The following is a 21477-nucleotide window of genomic DNA, read 5'->3' on the forward strand; positions in this document are numbered from 1 at the left end:
TGCTGAGGCTCCTGGGGCTCCTAATAAAGGAATCATTGATTAAATACAGAGGGTTTGTTGTGTTAAATACAGAGGGTTTGGGAGCTGGGTCAGAACACCCACAGTTAGCTGTCCTGAGGCAAGTTGGCTGTGGTGAGTTGTCCCGCATCAAGTTGGCCATGATGAATTGTCATAGAGCCGTTCTCGGGTGAGATCCAGAAAAATCTTACTAAAAAAGATAGGCTGCAGGTGGACAAATGTACACTTTGCAGATGTCTTCTGAAGTGGGGGAGAGGAAGAGGAAATGAATAGAGAGAAAGAAACTTGACTGAGAGATTGCCAACAAGAAATAGAGAATGTGAGAAGTATGATTAGTTCCTTACTTATCTCAAAGTAGGAAGGGGATTTAGGCACAAAAATAGAAATAACAATACACATACATTTATTTAACACTGTATGTTGCATATATACAGAAGGAAAGTAGGTTACTTAGCAAGATTCAAGCCTCTAGTTCAAAATGGAGAGAGGCAGGAGTGCAGAGAAAAGGTTTGTAGCTTATTTAATTCCAAATATTCCTTCTTTCAATGTCTACATGCCAGGAGGTAAAGTTAAAACAAAATATGGTGTAGTAATAAACTGAAAAAGACATTAATATGAGATATTCAGTTTGCTGTGTCTTTGATTAAACCCTGTAAACTCACAACCCTGCAAGTTATGCTATGGACTTATAATTTTTTTTCTTCTGCAAAACCTATAAAGATCCAGTGGCATAAAGATTTAATAAACATTATAAGTACTAGTGATATAGCATTTAATCACAATTTAATAATCGGTTATTTTTTCTTTTTGTTATGACCTGTGACGTTAAGAGAAAAGATAGTCTGAATATTATTTATGGTTGAAAGTACATCTGCATAAGATTATGGTAAGTACATTCATGTATTTGTTTGATAATATTTCTATAATATCCCAATCAACAAACTCTGTATGATGTGCAAAATTAAGGAAGGAAGGAAGGAAGGAAGGAAGGAAGGAAGGAAGGAAGGAAGGAAGGAAGGAAGGAAGGAAGGAAGGAAGGAAGGAAGGGGAAGGGAAGGAAAGGAAAGGAAAGGAAACACTCTCCCCTCCAATTTCAACATTAACCCTACCCACATTTGTTGACAAACCCCACTTTGATGTATAATATTCAAACTGATCCTTTGGACTGCAGCAAGGTGCTTAGATGCTAAGCATTAGAGTCAGTATTGCCCCAGATGTGACTTTTGTAAAGTGGGTCATATATGGTTTTAATTTTTAAAAATTTTTTTGTTTGTGACCTGCCCAATAATTATAAAACAAAGGAAGTCTTCCTATATTTTGCCTTCTTCCTGTTCCTCTTCAGATATTTTCCCTTTGTCCTTCGCTCTCCTTCACTTTAACACATCCATCTCTGGCATTCAGGGTTTTTATCTCACTTGTCAATGTTGGTTGTCCATGGTGACCAGTTATTGCTAATGGAAGTCAACCAATCACTGTCACCGCAAAGTAATCTATCATTGTTGATTAAATAAAGCCAGAAAGTAGCTGGATTCACATAATATACCTAACCTGGCTATTGAGATTACTTTTCTTTCATTTTTTGGGGGGGCTCACTTCATATGCTGAATTCACAAACGAACGCAAAAGACTAAGTTTCTTGATGATGCAAAACATTGCTAAGAATAACAAAAAGCTACCCAAGGTTTAAAATAACCAGGGTTAGCCTGGGTAGATGCAGCTATTGGATTATTAATTGACCTGAAAATGGGACCTACCAATAAAGAAGGAAAGAGTTTTTTAAACTTACAAAAGTCAGAAATTTTCAGTTAAACAACAATCATTTTTGATGAACGTTTCAAACAAAATTGCACATGTACTTAAGATTTAAAACATAAGAGGACTGCTGTTTCTCTAGGTTAACAATGTATGGATCGATTTAAAGCCAATGCATGTCGACATTGCAGAATTTTACATATTACTCTGTTCCATCATTTTCATTATTAAAAAACTCTACTGAGTATTCCACCTTTGTTATCATTTGTAACTTAACACAAAATGCTAAGCTTGATACATAGCTTTCCCTAATGTGCACTTCTAAAAATGTAAGTACTCCCAATGTACGCATTTAAAAAAACGTTACTGCTCCTAATACACACTTTTCAGTCATATCTTTTCCAAACACACAATCTTTTTTGAACCATTTCCCTCAAACACAAATGTTGTTGGACAGAGATTTGAGGGGATAATGCTTGCCCCAAACAAACCTGTGAGCTCTCTTCACCCAATTTATGAAGACTTTTGCAGAGGCAGATTGCCTCAGTCTGATCCCACTGAAATCATAATGCCTTTTTTCTTTTATAATTCACCATCCTTATTGTTTAATACAATGGGATTTGGAGCAGGGAATCTCTAGTTACACCAAACATCCTTTTTCAGTTTTCTAGAGCTGTCTTGGGTTGGGTCATCTTTTAAAATCTGGTGAGTATTTTTACTGATGTATAGAAGTTAGTCATTTATTTAGAAGATTTACATAGTTGCTCAACATGGAAATTATGGGTTATAGAATCATAGGGCTGGAAGGGACCTTGGAAATCTTCTGGTCCAAACTCTTATCCAAGGCAGGAGTTCTTAGACCATCCCAGACAAATGGATGTCCAATCTTTCCTAGAAAAATTCCAGCAATAGAGTTCCCACAACTCCTGGAGGCAAGTTGTTCCATTGGTTGATTGGTTTCACTGTTAGGAAGTTTCTTCTTAGTTCCAGGTTCAATCTCTCTTCCTTTCTCTCTCTCTCTCTCCCCCTCCCTCTCTCCCCCCCCCTCTCTCTCTTTGCCCTGCCCTCAGGTGCTTTGGAGAATAAGTCAACCCCCTCTTTTCTGTGACTCTTCCTCAAGTAATGGAAGACACCTATTATGTCACCCTTAATTCTGCTAGTTCCTAGTTCCTTTAAATATGGCTTTGTTTGCAGACATCTTATCATCTTTGTTTCTATGTTCTGCTCTCTTTCTAGAGGCCTCAACATCCTTTTTTACATTGTGATGACCATAGCTGGACAAAGTATTCCAAGTATGACCTCTCTATTACAGTATAGAGTGGCATACTATCACTTCTCATCATTTTGATACCATGCTTTTGTTGATGCAATGTAGGGCAGCATTGGCTTTTTTGGCAGCTGCAAGTTAGTGCTGATTCCTATTTAAGTGGTGGTTCACTAGGATACCTAGATCCCTCTCACAATAATTATTGTTGAGCCAGGTGTTGAGCCAGGTGTACCTGTTCTATACCTGTGCATTGGGGTTTTCTTGTCTAAGTGCAGGACCTTACTTTTCTCACCACTGGACTGCATCTTATTGGATAGGGTCCAATGCTCAACTCTGTCAATAATAAATAGATTGAGTAGGGTAGTGCACATCAAATAAAAACCAGGAAAAGAATCAATAGGACTCAATTTGGTGTCAACAATAAGACACCAAAACATCAACCAAAACTGAAATCTAAAATCAACATATACCGCAGATTTATCCTTTGGAGATTACACTTGCCTTAAGATGGGCTCATCTGTTGTGACCTGAAGTTTTCCTGAGATAGAGTAGCTGCCACACACTCTTAAGTGTCTCATTTTCTCTTTTAAGCTACTCTGACTTCTTCAAAAGTGAGTTCATACTTCCTGGATTTGGGATCTCTGCAATTTTGTGGTCTGCCTACTTTACTGACATCATGATTTCACTAGCCAACATTTCCCTTTCCAAAGATCCCCTGAAATGGAAAAAAATCCCAGCTGCCAGAAAATTGCCTGTTCTTGCTTGGACCAATGGCTATCCTTCTAGAATATCTTCTGGAATAACATCTAGACAGTTATTTGGACTCTTTGTAGGGTAATGGTATGGTAGTATTGAGGTAATTCCCTGTTAGGAAAATGAGCGCATACAGGGAGACGTATAGAGTAGTGTTTGAATAATACACACATAGTACACAGATACACTGTACAGTAAATGTAGGTTTTTACTTCCAAAAACATTAAGCAAAGTCCAAAACAAGCAGTCCAAAGTCATTCATAGGTAAATCAGTCCGTTTTTCAATCCAGGGATAATCCAATAACAAGTTCCAGTGTCAAAAACAGTTCAGTAACAAACTTACATCAAATCCAGAAATATCAGTCAATTAGGAAAAATGGAGGAACGGTAATACTTTCCAACAGAAGGAAAACAGAGATACATTCACACTCTCTTCTGAGACTCAGACTAAACAACCCAGGTTTCTGGCTTCATCTTATGGCCGTTTGAAAAACTACACCTAATTACAGTTTTGCATTTTCTTAAAGATACAGCTTTAAAATGTTTATCCTGATTTATATATTTCTAACCCAAATAGCTGTTTGGTGACTTATATTCCTAACAGGTAGCAATCAAGAGTTGGGGGTCTGGTTATTCTTTTAATTCTCTTTTAGTTTTCTGCTATTATAAACTGGCCTCTTTTTCTTTTTAGAATTGAGTGGCAAATGAATAAATTAATGAACTTAAACTCTGTAAATTGGGGTTCAAAACTTGTTCTTTGTCTCCTTTGTAAAGATGTCCTGATTGCTATTCAACTTTTATAGGACTACACAGGAAGTGTGATAGTGGAGAGTAATTTTCATTAGTGTTGTTGTCACTGGTTCTACACTAATAAACCTCTTTGATGGAGGAGAACATTATGATGTCATATCATACCAAATGATGGAGGCTGAGTCACTACCCTAAATATAGGATTTGAAAAAAACCCAGGCTCCTCCACATGTGTGAAAATCATCTCACAGACACCATATGAACGAAAGAAGCCATATTAAAAAAAATACTAAGCTGATTTTACCAGCTGATTTCAGATTTCAACAACAATTCATCTCTGCTGGAAAGTGGAAATAAATAAATGAATGATCTTGTACCCAGACTGCCTCTGTATCTTCCAATCTTTCTGCAGAAGGGAATGGGATAAAAAGTCTTTAATGTCAGCCAGAGCTATTTGGAAGTTAATCTCCAGCATTCATATTAATTTTGGGAGCATGTCTAGTGTTGGAAAAATACCATGGGAAATTTCCGATTTTCTTTGCATAAAGCATACTCTGAGTCAATCTCTATAGCCAGATCAGAACAAACGCACATGTCATTCAACACAGCTAGCAAAAAAACAATAGTTTGATGTTTATTTAATATCATCAAATGTCAAAAATAGTAAAGTGGAAAACATGGGATGAAAAGGCAGAAACAGAGACATGAATAACACGCAAAGAATTTAGATTGTACCTCTCTATATCCAAAACACATAACTTTTTAGAGTCACTGGAAACATGGACAAAGTCCCAAAGGCTTTCAGCTAATGCAGCTTTAGCTCTTTTATATACATATAAAATAGTAACAGCAATAGAGATGGAAAATAGGACCCCAGGTGATTCTACCTCTATTCTACATAAAGAATCAATCTGGTGGATGGGGATGATGTATCCAGCAGCTAGGAAGTGATCACCTGGGAGATCTTGCTTATCTAATTTGGCAGAAAAGCTGACTGAGAGAAAAGGTCACAAACTTAATAGGGAACGATATCTCAATTGATTGGGTCCATGGCAGACAAGCTGCACTGCAAAGAGTTGATCCCGGCCATCTCCACTTCAAAAGAGCAGGTTGAACTCATCAAAATGATGCAATTACTGTATGAAATGCCAAACGGTACCTTTGCATCACACCTTGCTTTGATATTGGCTTATCAGATCATGAACAATGGACAGCATATTTAATAACAAGTTGTGTGCTGAGCAGGGCAGCTACATACATTGATTAAATAAAAACCATAAACTAAATAGGTAACAGATCAATAAAATCACAGGCCTCTGCTTGGCTTCTGGTTCTCCCACTGTTCATCAGAAGAGAAAAGACTAGTCCAAAGGAAAGATTAAGGTAGCTTTTATGTGAATTCAAAAAGAGTGGATGGTTTGCCAGAAATGAAGATACCCATCCTTTGTCTTAATTCGCACAGTCAACTGGGAGGGGGAAAAAGTTGTTTTCTTGAGGTTGGAATCAGTGATGGGATTCAAAAAATTTTTACTACTGGTTTTGAGGGCATGGCTTGATGGACATGGTGTGGCTTGGTTGGCATAGCAGGGGAAGGATACTGCAAAATCTCCATTCCCACCCCATTCCAAGGGAAGGTTACTGCAAAATCCCATTCCTTCCTCACCCCACTAAGCTGCTTTCCAGCTCCGTTCTCCTGTGCAACAAAAGAAGACTCAGCCGATCAGCTAGGACTTGGGAGGCAGGGAATAGATGGGGGTGGGACCAGTCAGAGGTGATATTTGCTGGTTCTCCAAACTACTCAAAATTTCTACTACCAGTTCTCTAGAACTGGTCAGAACCTGCTGAATACCACCTCTGGTTGGGATGGAAAAACAGTATCCCACTGTAACTTTCTTGCTACAGTATTAACTTATTAGCACTTCCACATGGGAAACCAGCAGGATCCAGTTGTGGAAGGCAGGTGCTGAAAGAGAGCTGGTGGTGTCTATATTGGGGTCACTTGGAAATGTTCCCAGGAAAAAGGGATGCCATTAAATGTTTGTGTTTAAAGGGACACAAATTGCTGATGCTGTTGGGACTGAAATGTGCACAGTTAAGTCCTCCTTAGATGTACAATTAAACATAGAAACATAGTGACATGTATGTATGTATGCATGTATGTATGTATGTATGTATGTATGTATGTATGTATTAATAATATATATTTGCTTGAGAATTAGGCTTCAAGTGCTATAGTACAGGGGTCCCCAATGCCTGGGGTTGCAGCCCACTACTGGGCCATGGTCTATTTGGAAACCAGGCCCCACCAGTGGTTGGCTGGCGTGCACACATGTGTGCAGCTCAACTTTCATAAGTTGAGCAGCCTGGTTCCCCTCTGCCCTCCCATCACGAAGCCGCCAAGCCGCAAAGGTTGGGTGGGCACTGCTATAGTATATTGACACTTACCAGGACATAAATTTTATTAATGGGGTTTACTTTTCATGGGACAAGACACTCTTGGTACTCCTTTTACATAAAGCTGTACAGATGATTAGGTAATATGCTGTATGACCTATTACAATGTCACATGCATCATGATTTCATCAACATGTACATGATAGGAAGTACATAGTCTGCTAATGCAATTGGCATAAATTGCATAATGTGTGCCACACATTCAATAACATCACACTGAACACGATGTTATTGTGGTTTCTACCAGGGCCCTACAGAATATCTTAAAAAACAAACAAACAGATTAACAGAATTGGAAGGGACTTTGTAGGTCATATAGTCCAACTCCCCACCCGAGCCAGAGACCCTACACCATTTCTGATAGATGGCAGTCCAGTCTCTTAAAAGTGATCTTAACGTTATTTATTTATTATTATTTCAATTCCTACCCTCAAAATGATGCTATAGAGCCCTGTATACCAGAACAACTAGACACAGGAACAGTTTTTTTTCCCCAAATGACATCACTCTGCTAAAGAAATATTTCTCTCAACACTGTCAAACTATTTACTAAGTCTGCATTACTATCACTATTAATCTTTTTGTCACTCCTATCACCCATCCCCTCCCACTTGTGACTGTATGACTAACTTTGTTTCTTGTATCCTTATGATTTTTATTGACTATTTGCTAGTATGATTTGATTACTTATTGTACCCTATGACTATTATTAAGTGTTGTACCTTATAATTCTTGACAAATGTTCTTTTCTTTTATGTACACTGAAAGCATATGCACTAAGACAAATTCCTTGTGTGTCCAATCACACTTGGTCAATAAAGAATTCTATTCTATTCTACTCTATTATCCTATGCCTTCAAATCAGTCTTTTTTTCTCGCAACTAAATAGACAAGTATACGTAGTTCTCTTGGCAACTTTTGCAGAAGTGGTTTGCCCTGACCTCCTTCCTAAGTATGTGAGAGAGAGCAAGTAGCTCAAAGTCAAGCAGCTAGCTTCCATGCCTAAAAAAATCTCCTAGAACTTAACTTTTCTTGTACCTAATCCAGCCCTTAAATACTGGACTGAACTAGCTCTAAGAGGGACTATAGCATGTACAAATTATAAACAAATGGCCTCTTGTCCCATGGTGGTTGCACAAATTATCCTGGCTAAAGATGCTCTCCCAACCTTTCTCTGCCATCTCTTAGACAAGGTCCATTTGCCTGGCAGTTTGTTGTCTTTTAATTGGGTATATTCAATCTACAAATTATGAGCTGTCACAAGCTGTGCAACAACTCACACACAGAGAAAACAAAAACAAAACAGGATAACAACTACCTCATCACCATTTCACATTTTAAAGGAAAATAAAGTATTTGCATCTCACCTTATGTATCCTTACTTCACATTACATTCATCTAATCCTCTGGAAAACAATCCCAGTGGTTCCTTGGGAGGGGGATGAAAATTATTAATCTGACAAGCCTTCTTTCCCTTTTGAAGAATCACTTTTGAGATCTGAAGACTAGATGCCAGGAGAATGAAGGTGGGGAATTTTCTGCAAATGGCAAACCATCTACTACAAGCCCCACAAAGCTGCAAGATCTCAGAACAAATACGTTTTGCAGAGGTTTCAAGTATAAACTCAGCTGTTGAACAGTGGTTATGAGACTTCATGGATGAGAAGTTATTCCTGGAATAGTTGAATGCCAAGTGAGGAAATGTCCTGTTAATTTACCTTTAAAATAGAAAGGATTAAATTAAATAAGAATGGATACATATGAGGGTGCATGGTCCTTATGTCCAAGCTTTTGTGGGGGATCATCATCATAAAAAAAAGTGAATCAATAAGGAATCAATGCCCTATGGAAATAACATAAAGAATCTGAATGAAGACAATCACTGCAAATATTTCATCTTTCTGGCTGAAAATTCTAAAGCATCTGGAGCACCATTCGAACATCCCAGATGGGTTGTCTAAATAGCTTTACTTGGAATAGCTTACATCCTGCAACAATTACCTTTAACACCACCAAACAACAGCATCTTCCTATCCCAGGTCCTTGGGAAGGATTCAATAGGTGGACAAAATGTCAGACCAGTCTAAACTGGCTGATTGTGCATCTAACCATAATAATGATAATAATAACCAATTGTGGTTAGAGCTCCTGGATCACTACCTAAAGGACTCTCTCCAAATTTGGACATTTTGAATTCATCTGATCTGAATACCTAATTTTCCAAACAACTACCCTGCTTAGAATTGTGTATATCCTCAAAAGCTATAATGGTTGGAAACTAGCCAAGGAGAGAACCAAGGAGAAGTTTTCTAATGGTAGGTTTAAAAAACAAGGAAGTCCAATTGCCTCCTGGAAAAAAAAAATCACCTTTGGGTTTCCTAACAGTAAGAGCAATCAACCAACGAATAGCTTGCCTTCAGAAGTTGTGGGTGCTTTATCACTGGAGGCTTTCAAAAAATGACTGGACAACCATTTGTCTGAAATGGTATAGGATCTTCTGTTAAAGCAGGGGAATAGACTAGAAGATCTCCAAGGTTTAATATTATATATAGAAGACCACCAACTCCTATTCTATTCTATTCTATTCTATTCTATTCTATTCTATTCTATTCTATTCTATTCTATTCTATTCTATTCATAATTCTTAGGTCCTTGGTTATGATTTGAATTAAGTTTTCACCAGTCTTAGATTCAGACTGTGAATCTAATAGTAGATTACCCATACAACAATATCATACTACAACTTGGTATATTTCCCTAGAATAATCTTAGCATTCCCTTTTGTATCTGTCTATTTGTTAAAGATTTATGCTAAAGCTCTCAAACCTCTGCCTCCAAATAAGTTGTTTTGCTTGATTTGAATACCACAGCTGGATGCTGGAAGATATGGGTTTTACATTGTCCATGCACCATGATTTATATATGACATAGGCTGGGTTCATGCATCTTCTCAACAGTCTATATTGTGGCTTCTTGCAATGTGTGAATACATCTAGAGAATTTTATGCAACATAAAAATCCACCCACAATGGTCCACTGCTGATGGTTTTCAGCAAAGCTTTAAGAAGAACCTACATAACCAGTGAGTTTGAAAGAAAATAAATGTCTAAGCCAACTTTCAGGTTTCTGAATGGAGACAGTGGAGGAAGAGGAGGCACAGGGACTTTGAAAAAAGTATTGTTCATTCTGAAGGAATTATCTTATCATGGAACAAAGGGTGGGCCGCTGGGGATTCGCAGGGGTTCAGGAGATCCTCTAGCTAAGATTCTGTGCAGTTTGGAGAACCCCCAAATCCCACTCCTGGCTGGCCCCTCCCATCCCACCCTGCCCCTCCCAGGACTCCCCACGCAGCCTGTTTTGGATGCAGGTAAGTGCAGGATGTGCGCAGAGACTCGGGGAGGGTGAAAAACAGAAGTTTGGGAAGGCCAGAAATGGGCCTGTTTCTGGCTTCCAGAGAGCCTCTGGAGCCCTGGGAGGCTGTTTTCGCCCTCCCGGAGGCTTGAAGAAAGCCTCCAGAGCCTGAGGAGGGCAAAAACATTGCCCCCCCCCCCCGCTGTGGTGCAGGAGGCCGACTAGGCCACACCCACCATGGCCATGCCCACCCAGCAAACGGGAAGAGAATCCTTTGCTAAAATTTTTGAAGCCCACCTCTACATGGAACACAAAGATATGAGAGCTGTCCTGCCAACTACCACAGTTGGGCATCTATCTCCAATGCATTGAAAGCTCCTTGGAAGCCTCATCTTGTTTTCCATATAGATAAGTTTCAAGGTGAGAACCTCCTGCTGCTATTAGCCAGACTTCCCCAACCTGCTGCTCTTCATACATGATGGATTACTCTTCACCCCCAACAACATGCAACTATGTTTATTGAAATGACTGGCTGTACGAATGCCTCTGGAGGGCCCTAAATTGGGAAAGGTTTCAATATGCGGGTCTACCCCCGTTTTCAGCTCCCATGTTTTCTTTCTTTTTTTAAAGAGGAAGAAAAATGCACTGCTTTAGGACTGCCTGGATGTTTGTGTGTACTGCTCATTCACATATCATGAATAACATATCAAACTTAACTGCCTCTCCTAAGATGGTATAAATCATGTGGTGTATTTCTAAATCAAACATTGCTGCTTATTGAGCTAAAAGCAGGTGAAAAGGAATGCTGTGTAGCCTGAAAGCTATTTTTCATAGCAGCAACTGCTTGGAGAGAAAGTGTGTGTGTGTTGTGATGTGTTGTGTGTGTGAGAGAGAGAGGGGTGGGGGAGAGAGAGAGAGAGAATATTTGAATAAAACCACACTGCATTGGGAGTAGATATAGCAGATTTCCACACCCAAAAGGGCCCAAATGTCAGCATCAGACGAGAACTATCCAAATGGATGACTAGGGTTCAAAAGGAGATCAGAGAAGATGGTCAGGTTTCATCGATCTGGTGATCCCCTTTTTAAGGAGCTGAAAAAGAAATATCAGTGTCCTATCTCTACCGAACAACTGCAGGTCGTTCAAAGTCCAGAGCTACCCTATCTCGCAAAAGGGAAGCAGAGGAAAGCTTCCCAGTTCCGAGAAAGCCTCGGTCTATCATTGATTAAGAATGCAGTGAAGCCTAAAAGCTGACAGCATCCGAACGCTCCCCCGAAGGCGAAAACGCAGCTCGGGGGTGGGGTGGGGTGGGGGGCTGCCTCCTTCTAAGGGATGAGCGTCACCCCGCACGGCTGGCTTCTTTTCGCTTGTTCCCACCACCCGGCCGCACTTTTTGGGGCGAGTCCGAAAGAGGAAGCGGGCCAACCCAGATGGGAACTCAAAGGCGAGGCGGGTGGGGTGGGGGTGGAGGAGGAGACTTGACCCAAAGACTCGCCCCGACCTCCAGACGAAGAGCGCAGTGCTTCCCCAAAGTTGGCACACCTGCCGGAGAGCTCGCCTAAAGCGGGGCACCTGTGAGGGAGCCAGGGAGAGCGCGAGGGAGGCGCGGCGCCTCCCATTGCCTAGCTCTCCGTGGTGAGGAGAGGAGGAGAAGGGGGGGGGGTGTTTGAGGGAAAAAAAAAAGGAAGACGAAGGGGCGGCGGCGCGCAGTTGACGTCGCCGGCTCGGTGCTGCCTTGGCCGCCTGGCAGGGCCGGCACGGAGCACGTAGAGTCCAACGTGACCGCGGCGCGCAAGCCCCGCAGCTGCCGCCCCCCAGCTCCGGGCACGCTTCCACCTTTCCCTTGCTTTCCCTTTTGCCTTCCCTGCCCAACCCTGTCAGCCAAACCGATCAAGCCAGCCGAGGCAAGTTGGCCTGGCCCCGCAGCCGCCGCGGCATCACCGGCAGCAAAAAGCGCTCCGGAAGGATCTGAGCAGATATTCCTCCCGCAGGCCTGTGTGTGTGTGTGTGAGAGAGAGTGACTGACTGACTGACTGACTGTGTGTGTGTGTGTGTGTGCACGCGCGCGCGTGTGCTGGGGGTGGGGGTGCTCCCGCTATGGCTTCGGAGCTCCCCGCTGCCGCCGAGGCGCTCGCCCAGCAAAGCGCGCCGCGCAAGGACGCCGCTGCAGCCTCCGTTTTCTAACCGGACTCGGCTTACTGCTCCTGCTGCTGCTGCTTGGTGGGGGTGGGGGTGGGGTGGATCTTTTCTTCTCTGCCGAAGCGGCGATCGGGCCGTGGCCGAGCCGGCGAGCGAGCGTGGTTCAGCTCCTTCCCTCGATTTCCCCGCTCCCTCCTTTCCCTTTCCCTTCCCTTTTCCCTTCCCAGTCCCTCCGGGTCCCCTTCGCCTGGATATGTGGCTGCTTCCCCCAAGATGGATTTAGCCTACGGGGTCGTGTGGCTGCTCACCGTGCTGCTGGAGGGCATCTCCGGACAAGGCGTCTACGGTGAGTGCAACCGCGGCTTTCCTTTTCTCTCTCTCTCTCTCACTCAGTATTCCCCCGCTCCCGCTGTTCCCCCAGGATAAAATCGTGATGTCCTTGTAAGCATGCAGCCCTCCCTCCCCTGCTGACCTTTACCCCCCTCTCCTCAAAGCTTCCTTCTTGGGCTAAGCTCCGAACTGACCCCCACTTTCCCTCCATCCCCGGCGGCGCGCAACAGTATGGTACCCAAGAGGAGCAGCTCTTCCCGCCTCTCTCTCCACTCTTCCCTGATCCACAAACCGGTTTGCTAACTTAGGGCCGGGGGCCGGGCGGGGGGGAGTTTGTTTGCGATTCCCGCAGGAGCGCGCTCGGAACCCGCTTAGCTGCCGCCTCTGCCACCGCCTTTTCCCTCTCCGGCATCTCCGTGCAATTCCTCTCCTCCCCCCCCCCCAAACCCCTTTCCATCCACGACTCTCCCGGTTCCTCCGCCGAGGAAGTGCGAGCGAAGGCTTCTTCGGGAGAGTTTAGGTTGCTCTGCGCCGCTGTTGCCAGGAGTGATTGGGTCCGAAGAAGCCGAGCCAGTCGAGGGCGCCAAGTCCGGAGGTGGCAAAGCCAGAGCATGATAGAAATTGTGTGTGTGTGTGTGCTCGGGCTTTCGGACCGGATTAATGAATGAGCAGGAGGAGAGAAGAGGAGAGAGGGAGGGAGGGAGGGAGAGAGAGAGAGAGAGGGGAGATGTGCGGTGGTAGGGAAGAGGAAGAAGCTCAAAAGGGTACCTTTGCTTGCTTTTTCCGGTTACAAATGCCCCCGGGATCCTTTGCCGTTTAGGTCTGCCTGGGTGGCCTTGCAAGATATTTCCTCCCTCTGGCTCTAAGGATTTCTTGGATGAGCCTGCTGGAGGGCAGCTTTTCCCTAGGCTGGGGGATTATCTGCTTTCTCTCTCTCTCTCCCCCTCCCCCCCCTTGCCATCCTCTATGCTTGCTTTAGGAATAGGTTGCCTGGTCCCTCTGCCCACTGCCTCTTCCTTGACCCAGTGTGAGCCACAGACTAAACATGAGTAACTCTTTCCCCTTGGGGCATGTTTGGATGCCAGCAAGTTAATTTGGGCCAAGAGACAGAGGGCCTGTTGTAACCACACTGAACTGATGCCTGAGAACTGTTGCCTGGACCAGCTTTGCCCATCCACAGAAGGCAAAGATGCATCCCTTGTTAGCAGGTGGAGACAGGGCTCCTTAGCATCCAGCCATTTAGACCTGCCACCTACATCTGTGAGATTAGCTCAGAAGCTTGAATGGCGGGTGGGGGGTGGGGGATTGCAATTAAACTTTGCAGATCTATTTCTGGCATGGCATTTAGTATGGAGTGCATGCTTGGCATGGGGGGGGGGGGTAGAGTGAGGAAGCACTGAGCATCCCTATAGAATACCAACAGGGAAGGCTCTCTCTCTCCCCCCTCCCACTCCCTCCCACTCCCTCCCATTGTGTGTGTGTGTGTGTTTCTATATATCTGAAGGAGGCTAAAAATAACCCTCGCTTACATTTCCGAACCATGTTATGGAGGTGGGAATAAACTTGAGTTGGCAGCCAGGGGGAGACGGTGTTTAACCCTCTGGAAGCAGCTGAGTGGGCATCGGCCTTAGCTTGAGAAGCTGGCAGAGCAGTTTTTATGCACAGCGGGTTGCCCCCCCTCCCCCCGTTGACCAATGGGTGCCCAATTTGAAGGTGGGCACCTATTTGTGCCATGCAAATCCCAGGCTGATGTTAGCAGAGTGAAATGGGGGAAGGAGCATTCATTCATTTCCTCCCAAGGCAACTCGGCCGGCCAGCTAAGCCAGCCTTGACTTCTGTGCCAGGCGTTTGCTGCGGCAACTGTGAGTCTGTGGTCTTGTGTAGAAACGGCTTCCCCTTCGTGAAGAGACCTGATATATTAGCCTAAGTGTTCCCTCTACTCACGAAAGTCCTCCTGTCCCTCTCCATCTGAAAGGAGCTGCTCCCCAGCCTTGCTTCCCCTTCTAAAATTCATCCCATTTCCCTGGCAACAGCCTTCTGATGCAGAGAATGCTGGCTGTAGCTCAGATGGAAAGGGAGAAAGCCATCCCTGCTCTCCTTCCCTTGAGTTACTGACACATAGAGAGGAGCAATGGATTTTATGCATGTTTGAGGAGCAAAGGTTTTGACAGGATGCTGGGTTCTGCAGCGGAAGCAGGCACTGTTCCTTCCTTGGTTGCTTTTGCAGAAGCAGGAGAGAAGAGCCAAGTGCAATCTCTTGCTTTTAAGTGCTTTTAATCCAGTGATTAAAAAAAACAAGACTTCAATGGGACGACCTGTACAAAAACTCACTTGATGTTTGCTAACGTGCTTGATGGCATCCTCAGGTTGCAACCCTTGCACTAATATGTGACCCAGTGATCATTAAAGATGCATATTAGAGAATGTGGTATGGAAGTTTTGAACTAGTTTCACAAGGTTTTGAGGATGTGCATGTGGGAGTGGACAAATACACCATGATTTTTTCTGAACTGGGCTATCTGAAGGACCCAGGCTCCCTAGTTGATTACACTGAATCCATAAATAATCTACCATCTGTTGCTTGTCTTGGTTGGCTACAGCTCCTGGAAATCTATATCAGGAACTGTGTTTGGGCCTCATAATTGACTTAGTGTTTATATTTGATACTCCTCCTGCCCCCCATAAACATTTTCAAAATTATCTGGCTCTATGTTATGCAAGGTGCTCATTCGGCTCAATTGGTTTTCACAAAAAGAGCACAGCGTTTGTAGGCAAATGGGTAGGTATAAGCAAATGGGTCTATGAGATTTTATCAGCTTGGTTAATGAAGGATGGGGTTGGTTTGCTATTGCTGTAATGTCCTTTTCAGTCAATTTGTTTGGTGCCAAATAACGAGGATGAAAGAGAAGTGGCAGACAATATGATTACTTTTGGTATACCCATGTGATTTTGCTCATATACCTGGTCAGAATAATGCTGAACATCATTCCTGTTGAGTCTGGAGATGTCTCGTGGGGCTTGACCATTTATCTTTCACTCTTCTTTTTTTTTTTGCTGGTCTGGATGTGTGTTTGGGTGAGAGAGAGAGAGGGGAGGAGAGAGTAAATAAGGAAGGAAGAGATACATACAGTATATATTGAGTTTCATTTAGATTCCACACTTCTATGGACTTTTTGCACCCACATCCTTGCTCCTATGTTTCCAACTCTCTTTTTACATCTCCGTAAATCTCTTAATTTGGAAATTACAGAGTCAGGATCACTGAATGGAGCTGAACTTTTATTGGCCAGATGCCCTTCCTGACAGCACAAGGAGTTCACAGCAAATATTTTTTTCTTTGTGCCTAGGAGAGAAACTACTTGCTCTGGCTGTTTGCATTTAGCATTAGCATTAGATCCTCCCACGCTATGTAGCATATCGGGCAGCAAGGGATCTCCAGCATTTTCGGTTTGGGGCGAGTACTTCACTGTCTTCCCATGTGATGTTTAGAGTCTTTAAGTCTTCCATGAACATTTATTTTGAAAGTATCCTCTTGCTCGGTCGGCATTGGGATGTGTGTGTGTCCATCTCATTGCTAACTTTGGGGAGGGTGCTGTTTATATAGGTGCAGTGAATGATCATAAAGTTTCTTCTTAATAAATTGCTGGTTACTCTGATGTGCATAATGACCACATGGGTAACGATGATTGTATTTGATTCTGGGAGTTTATAGTTCACTGCCTGCCTGAAGCATTTCTACTGCAGGAGGAAAATTGAGCTAAGCATCTTCACTGCTGCAAGAATGTCTAGATGAGCATCGAGAAAGGATTGGAGGATTCTTAGATCTACTTTGCCAGCCTTAAGCATCCTTTTTGGAAAAAAGAAAGTGGAAAATAGTGTTAATAGACACTCTCCCCCATAAACAGAAAATGCAACAGGGCTTGGATATTGTATCCGATGTTTGCATAATGTCCCATTTCCCAATTTCCCTAAGAGTGTAAAAACTCTAGGGGACAGTCTTTTACTGGGTTACATTTCTTGTGGGAAAGGAGGTTTGCACTTTTGCTATATTTATTTGTTTAAAGAAATATTCCAGGCAAGCATCGAAGAAATGGCCACAAATTAATTAGCTGCTGCCATCACCAAGAGTAAGTAGCATGTGCATAAAACCCCTGACATTTAGACAATATTTTTCACAAGAAATGAAACTAAAATACTTGTTTTCTATCTTTCACTCTTTTCAAAGGCTTAGTTAGTGTGGTTTATAGCTAGTAGCTACCAACTATCAAAGACTGGCTAATTAAATAGGTGGAAGCACCTTCTTCTTTATTTTGCAGAATTTGTTAAGGAATCACGTTGAGTTCTGGATTAAACTGACAGCTAAAGAAAAAGTATCTGGTGGTTTCACATTCTTTGGGAAGTTCATGTTAATATTACTCCTGCCTTGAAGAATGTCATGCATGTACTTCATGTGCATGAATCTGTGCTTGCACAATGCAAAGTTAACAGGCTGTATCTAAACATCATGCTACATTTTTGGTTTGTTTTCTTTTTAAAAATCACAATGCCCTAAGAGATGAGCCCCATGTTATTTCATGGAATGACACAGTTCATATAATATGCCAAAAACAATGGCCTGGGTTCCTATCAGAGAAACCATTGGAAAGTATGTCATTTTGTATAGAATTTCTTCCCTTGTCTCACACTTAATGGGATTGGTAATTAGTCAAGCATCTACAGAGTGTAGTGGTGGGGCTTTGCACAAACTCTATTTTGTGCACCACTTACAGCTGTTTATGAATGAAGAGGCCCTGCTTATCGTGGATCCACTCTTGAATCAGCTGTCAGATTCAGGCAACTTGTGGCTGCAGACCCTCTGGAAGCTACAGAGAGCCCATAATGCAATAGTTTAAACAAGTACCTTCCAATTAACACACCTATTTTAAGAGAGTTGCATTGGTTGCCAGTTTGTTTCTGAATGCAGTTCAGTGTACTGGTTGTTACTTTCAAAGCCCTACGTGGCTTAGGACTTGGATACCTCAGGATCATCTTCTTCCCATAAGATCTTCTTCTTTCCATCGGGCAAAGTCTTAGTTGAATGGACACCCTTCTTGTCCCATCCCTGAGTGATTCTTGGCATCAGGAACCACAGAGGGATGTATTTTCTCTTGCTGTCCCTTTTCCTTTGAAATAGGATTCTACCTAAGAACAAGTTAGCATCAATCCTGTGGCCATTCAAAGAGGTCACCAAGATCTGGAAAATGTTCTGGAAAGTGTTTGATAATTTGCTACATTTGTTTCCTGAAATAGGCGATTGTTGTCATGACTATTTTTCCTTGGGGTGGACAAGAAAGTTGACTATCATCGGCTTTGTTATTTTTCCTTGGTTATGCTTTCTATTTTATTTTCACATTTCTTATAAACTGCTTAGAGACTTTTTTTTAACATTAAGTGGCATATCAATTATAGTGATAATATAAAGTGGAAGTGGGCAAATTTTGGTTTGCAGGCCTTATTTTTGGAGACCATCACTTCTAAGATAGTGCCGCTACATTTTGTTGGCTGAACACTAGAAATCAGCTGTGCAGTTTCCCCCCCCCCTTTTTTTAGGGGGGGGGGGAAACACCACTTCTGAGATACAGTCTTTCAAAAGAACCACAATAGTCTCCAACAAAACTTTCCAAACAATATTTTTAAAAGCCTGAAAGTGTTGACTCAATACTATGTCTTCTGCCGCCCTTGGATATAACCCTTCAAACTGGTATGCTTCTGATCTAGAGGCAAGTTCTTGCTCAGAGGAGATTCCTGTACATTTCAGAGGGAAGTAAGATTAGAATCAGCTAATTTTCTCAATTTCTAATTGACCAATTTCTAATTTTCTTTTTCTGTAGAAGCAACATTCCATGACAACATTTCTGTCAGGTACCTTTGAAAATGTTGCATCCTTGATCTGAATTGTCAGATAGCTTTTAAATCGCAGCAGAATGCTGGCAGATGGATTTTTATTTAAAAATAACATTTACTGAAAATAATCTAGGATCTTGACACAAGTATGAATATTATGATTAATATTTTTCCAGGGCTAAGAAGACTCAATCAGGGATTTTGCTCTGCAAATAGGTAGAAGGAAGGTAATTAATTTCTGACTCTGAAGTGCTTCAGTTCAGTTCGGGTTGGAGAATAGATGGTAATTCTATATATGATCAGTCCCTTCGATTCTGGAATGAATTATTGATTCACCCAGTGCAATTGGGGACTCCTTTACTTGGTTTTTATTCAGTTTTTATGTTATTTGGTACAGTTGGTAGAGTTCTAATTTAAAACAAATGGAAGGGTCCAACTTGAATGAATTCAGTTTGGCCTAGTTACATATCCTCTTCTATTTTGGAACTCTCTATCTACAGTAAACCTTTGTATTAACAAAACACGCTTACTGTATATATCTAGCATGCTGTGCACAAACAAGTAGGCCATATTCTATGGCATTGTGGGATGGCCTGGCTTCTAGAGCAAGCTATGCTAATGAGTGATTCCTCATGAATCACACTCTATGCCCACCACCCCATTTTAGTCTGGTGTAACAATGGGTAAGAATCCAGTTTGAGAGTTCCCAGATGGAGCAGCTCACACATGCTTATAATATCAGCAAAGTAGAATGATTGTGTACCTTTGGCTTATGATGTAGGAGAAGAACAGGCTTAGTTGAAAGGTGAGGTTAAGTATGCCATGAGTTTGGAATCAAGAGACCCAAATCCAGCCCTCCTCCATGAATTAGATAAATGTCAGGTGAAAATAACCAGAAGTATTCATTGAGTTCAAAGCACAAAAGAGTTTATTATTGCTACTCTATATGAGAATCCAGTCAATTAATGTTCATAGCTAATTAGTGCTAGATAGGGGGCAATGAAATTCAGAGGGGCTGGATTTGGATCTCTTGTGGCAATGCAGTGACTCCAAACTGATGACAGATTTAACCCTGCCTTCCAGATCAGGCTGCTCTTCTCCTACAACAGGGGTATCAAACTCATGTCGTCACAGCATCGTCACATGATGTATTGGGACTTTTTTCACGTTCACTAAACTGGGCATGGACGAGGCCAGCATGTGATGCATCTCTCCCACGGACCACAAGTTTGACAGTCCTGTCCTACGACATCAACAGATTTGATTCTGACTTATCCTGGATGAATGCTGCCTTGTTGATCACACCAATGCTACAGAGTAAGAAAAATGCATAGAAATGCAAATTTTTCTAGTGCCAAGCACAAAGTCTCTGATAATAATTTATTTAATTAGTAGTATAAATTAAATTAAGTGTATAGGAAGCCTAACTCCCAGATGACTATGGAGATCTGACAACTAAAATCCAACTTAAATACATCAAACTAGAAGATCAAAGTATAATGAACAAAAACCAAAACAAAACCAAGCCAGTGAAGGAGCTCCATAACCATCCTATTCTTTCAAAATCTGGGGAAACAAACAAGTTGAACAACATAGGAGTGGGAGTCACATGGATTTCAGAAGGGAGATGATTCTAGGGGCAGGAATAGGCATACTTCCTGGGTCCATAAAGTAGACATTCACACACCTTTTTTGTTTTGTTTTGTTTTAACTCAAAGTAATGATGCTGGAGTATTTGAAGAAGGCCTTCACTTTTCTGTCCCATCTAGATTTTCTCCAACTTCAACCCATTTTTTTAAAAGCTCATCCTCATCCATAAACTGGAAAGAGAGAACAGGGATTCTGTATTCTGGAGAGAAGAGCATTTGACAAAGGCTATTTGGAGTGGGAAAGATTTTAAGCAAGGGTTTCAGCAGTTCTGTCTTTCTTTTCTAAGACACAGAAAGGCAAGGTTTCCACAAACACAGTGGTGTGGTTTCTTTGTTTTGGGCTTGGGGTAGGAACCCAGCCGCTGTGGTTTGTAAAGCAAGCTTTTGTGACTTAACACGATCTGTGGAGTAGATCATTTTGACTTCTTCAGCAAATCATATAACATGAGTAGATTAAGTTACCTTGAACAGGAGTGCATAATCAAGACTGCACTGGCCCACTGAAAATCATACCAGTGGTTGCAATAAAAACAATATATGAGAGAGATGGGACAAAGAAGCAGCAGAGACAAGACAAAAATGAATCTTAATTTAATGTAAATATAAATATAGTTAAAATTAAAATGTAACTGATGACCCCCTTTAATAATGATTGATCCCCTTCTATCGAAAAGGAATGATATGGTAACATTTGGAAGATTTTTTTAGGGGTTATGATGTAGAGTTTTGGGAAGAACACTGTAGCCTACAGCTACCATTTTTATGTAGCTGGGATTCAAGTTTACCTATTGCAAGAACTGGGAGCAGGAGTGGATGCAATCAACAAACTGCTTCTTTGTTCTATTTGACACAAGCTTGAACTGGACATTCCCTTTTGACCAGCAAATTGTCCTGCAAATATTACTGTCATAGAACATAGAATCGTAGGGCTGGAAGAACCTTAGAGATCTTCTAGTCCAATCAAAGGTTGTCCAGTCTATTTTTGAAAACCTTCAGTGATGGGGCATTCAAAATCCTGGGAGGCAAGCTATTCCACTGATTAATTGTTCTTACTATAAGAAAATCTCTCCTTACTTCTAGATTGGATCTATAATTAATACACTTTCACCCATTACTTCATGTCCTGCCCT

At 42.1% G+C, this 21477-nt stretch overlaps 1 protein-coding gene across 3 annotated transcripts in view; it reads left to right on the forward strand.

The window, feature by feature from the left end:
* The first annotated feature begins 12052 nt into the window (after window positions 1-12052).
* The window catches only part of MDGA2 (MAM domain containing glycosylphosphatidylinositol anchor 2), a 568076-nt gene continuing 558651 nt past the window's right edge, over window positions 12053-21477 (forward strand). Inside the window, exon 1 of one of the 3 annotated variants that reach the window (XM_087922505.1) lies at window positions 12053-12831. Coding sequence is in view for 2 of the 3 variants with exons in the window: in XM_087922503.1 (XP_087778629.1) it covers window positions 12759-12831 (73 nt within the window). In the remaining variant the exon portion in view is untranslated. The remainder of the gene's footprint in view (window positions 12832-21477) is intronic. The other 2 variants (XM_087922503.1, XM_087922504.1) reach the window with 2 other exon arrangements.

This window comes from Pseudonaja textilis, chromosome 1, assembly GCF_049901715.1.
Source record: "Pseudonaja textilis isolate UNSWEBS1 chromosome 1, rPseTex1.2, whole genome shotgun sequence".
NCBI classification, from domain to species: Eukaryota; Metazoa; Chordata; class Lepidosauria; order Squamata; family Elapidae; genus Pseudonaja; species Pseudonaja textilis.